The sequence below is a fragment of the Chelonoidis abingdonii genome, chromosome 2 (assembly GCF_003597395.2).
Source record: "Chelonoidis abingdonii isolate Lonesome George chromosome 2, CheloAbing_2.0, whole genome shotgun sequence".
Taxonomy (NCBI): Eukaryota; Metazoa; Chordata; order Testudines; family Testudinidae; genus Chelonoidis; species Chelonoidis abingdonii.
The window spans coordinates 85,408,002-85,411,142 of record NC_133770.1 but is presented as its reverse complement, the minus strand read 5'-3'; the positions used below and the strand labels follow the sequence as shown (position 1 = coordinate 85,411,142).

The following is a 3,141-nucleotide window of genomic DNA, read 5'->3' as shown; positions in this document are numbered from 1 at the left end:
GGGATACCGCCCGGAGGCCAATAATGTCGATTTCCGTCCACACTAACCGTAATCCGATACGCTAATATCAAATTTAGCGCTACTCCTCTCGTCAGGTTGGAGTACAGAAATTGATTTAAAGAGCCCTTTATATCGATATAAAGGGCGTTGTAGTGTGGACGGGTACAGCATTAAATCGATTTAACGCTCTTTAAATCGATTTAAACGCGTAGTGTAGACCAGGCCTTTGAGATTCTTTTTGAGATTTGTGGTCCCTATCTGTATTCGACTACCTACCCTCCATCCCCTAGATCTTGTTGGATTTGCAGTAAGAAGAGGAACTAGAGAGGTGTTGACCCACACTACCTCCTATATCCTCAGTCAGGAGCACAAGAAGAAATGTACTAGGGGGGATAGCTCAGTGGTTTGAGCATTGGCCTGCTAAATCCAGGGTTGTGAATTCAATTCTTGAGGGGGCCACCTAGGGATCTGAGGCAAAATCAGTAACTTCATCCTGCTAGTGAAAGCAGGGGGCTGGACTTAATGACCTTTCAGGGTCCCTTCCAGTTCTATGAGATAGGTATATCTCTATATATTTATACATTTGGGGGCAAAGGATACTACTTTGAAGAATTTCTGGACTCAGGCATATGGTGCACATGCCTGCCCACATGTGGAATACAGATAGAGACCACACATTTCTAAGAACCTCCAGTTACAGTAAGTATCCCCCACTTCTGTCATTAAGTGTTGCACAAATAATTTCCTTTTACAAAACCTGGGACCCACCTCTCCCCCTCCTCCTGGTTTGCAGTAGCTGTACTGTATACTAATATCCTTTATAAAACGCAGTGGCCAGAAAAGGTTTCACACAAGCTCCAGTCCAAACTCCATGGAAAATGTTACTTTTTGATCCAAAGGACAAAGATCTGCACCACCTATGCTGGCTTTCCACATTCCTACAGGGAAGTAATTTGCTTAAACTAAATAAAAATATCTAAAAACCTTATTTGATATAATTTAGGATTGGGGTTGATTTCATTAATTACGTTAAAATGTTACATACAAATCTGATGGCTTTTGTGGTAATGAATCTCTTGGTTTTAAATTGGGAGGAGGAGCTCAATAGGGATGTCCACTCTCCTTCCTTTATCTATTTTATTGGCTGAAATGATCTACAGTGATGAAAGGGTGAAAGGCTTCCCCAGAGATGCCTTTTATAATTTTAAATAAATCTGTAGGTAGATGTTGTTCTGCAGTAGTATGTGATTTTTGCCATGCTGCTAGGGAGCCAGTCGGAGGTTGCTTTGTAAAGCAGCCAAACAAACGAAAGCATTACCTTCTTAGGGGATGTGTTCCTAGCAATTGCCGTTAGCTTTATGGATACTCATCTTGTTAATAAACGGATGTCATTTTTTAAAAATAGTTTGTGAGTAATCTCTTTTGGAGGTATCTCCCCTGTCACAAGTTTTGTTTTAAACTAATCTGGTTTAATCTCTGTGGTTTATCATTCAAGTGCTTTAAAAGACAAAGCAAAAGTCTAAAGCAGAACTTCCATCTGCCAAACGGTTAGATTTGCTGTCTCCTTGTTCAGCTTGTGCAATTCTCAAACATTTAATATATCACCTAGTTGTAGATTCTGCTGATACTAGAAGTCTTCAAAAAGGAGAACTTCACATTGCCATTCTTTCAAGTTTCCTTGAGCTTATACTGTGAATCAGAGACACTCTCCTTCTATATGGTAGCTAGGGAACAGGAGTACTTGTGGCACCTTAGAGACTAACACATTTATTTGAGCATAAGCTTTTGTGGGCTAAAATCCACTTCACTGGATGCATGCAGTGGAAAATACAGTAGGAAGATACATATACAATGGGTGTTACCATACACACTGTCATGAGAAACAATGGGTGTTACCATACACACTGTCATGAGAGTGATCAGTTAAGGTGAGCTATTACCAACAGGAGAGGGGGGAAAAAAGCTTTTTGTAGTGGTAATCAAAATGCCCTTTTCCAGCAGTTGACAAGAAGGTGTGAGGAACAGTGTGTGGGTGGGTAGAGGGAGGGGTGGAATAAGCATGGGGAAATAGTTTTACTTTGTGTAATGACCATTGTTTCATGTTCTCTGTGTATATATATCTTCCTACTGTATTTTCCACTGCATGCATCCGATGAAGTGGGTTTTAGCCCACGAAATCTTATGCTGAAATAAATTTGGTAGTCTCTAAGGTGCCACAAGTACTCCTGTTCTTTTTGCGGATACAGACTAACACGGCTGCTACTCTGGTCCCTAGGGAGTTATTTGTTTTCTTTCTAGTCAGTAAAGAAAAAGAGAGAAGGTTTGATATCATTGTCTCCTACAAGTGTAACTGGGTGGATTGGAGTGTAGATTTGAAATCCTTTGGGTCAATTTAGTAACTTCAGTCCTTTCTTGCTGTCATGTCTCTGTTTTCCAGATCAATAACAAAGCTTGTGGCAAAGTCAGTATGCCTCGCCAAGTAGCCCGGAATGCTGAGGAAGTCCATGAACTAATTCTTCAAAGTGAACTGGGAATCAAACACCTCCAGGGACGTCCTATCAAAAAGACCTTTCTGTCTCCAAGAACTGCCCTCATCAACTTCCTATTGCAAGAATAATGGGAATATGTGCTGTCTAAGGCTGCTAGCCTGTGAGTGGCTGATGGAATGCTTCAAAATGAAGCCCATTAAAAATACCAGTTATGCTTATTTAAATCTATTTCACAATGGAGAAAAAGGAAAAATCTTTATTGGCTAAAACTGTATTGCTGCTGATCCTTGTCAAGTCAATCTTCATTTAAACATAAAGAAAAGCCAAGGTATTGGGGTTTCCTATTTGATCAGTGAAGGAAGCTACTTCACCATATTGTCAGGCTGAGCAAGGATGCTACAGGAGGCAGCAGTGTAAGGAAAAGCAGGCAAAAGAAAGAGAGATTTGGGAGAAATATCTGAAGCTGCAGTTAAGAGGGCATTAGAGATGGGCCCAGCCTACAATGTCTGCATCAGTATTCAAGTGTCCTAAAGTTCATGGGTATCTGGGCCAATCTCTAGAATGTGTCTTACTAGGAAATTGACTTTGTTTCTATCAGTGTTTTTAGTAAATATAATTAAAGAGCCGAACTACTGCAGTGAATACTTGCTCC

General features: G+C 40.5%; 1 protein-coding gene across 2 annotated transcripts in view; it reads left to right on the top strand.

Moving 5' to 3' along the window:
• The window catches only part of LARS2 (leucyl-tRNA synthetase 2, mitochondrial), a 128,302-nt gene extending 125,376 nt beyond the window's left edge, over nucleotides 1-2,926 (top strand). Inside the window, exon 21 of one of the 2 annotated variants that reach the window (XM_032803182.2) lies at nucleotides 2,438-2,926. In XM_032803182.2, coding sequence (XP_032659073.1) covers nucleotides 2,438-2,617 — 180 coding nt within the window. In that variant the 3' untranslated portion in view covers nucleotides 2,618-2,926. The remainder of the gene's footprint in view (nucleotides 1-2,437) is intronic. The other variant, XM_032803185.2, reaches the window with a different exon arrangement.
• Nucleotides 2,927-3,141: the final 215 nt, after the last annotated feature.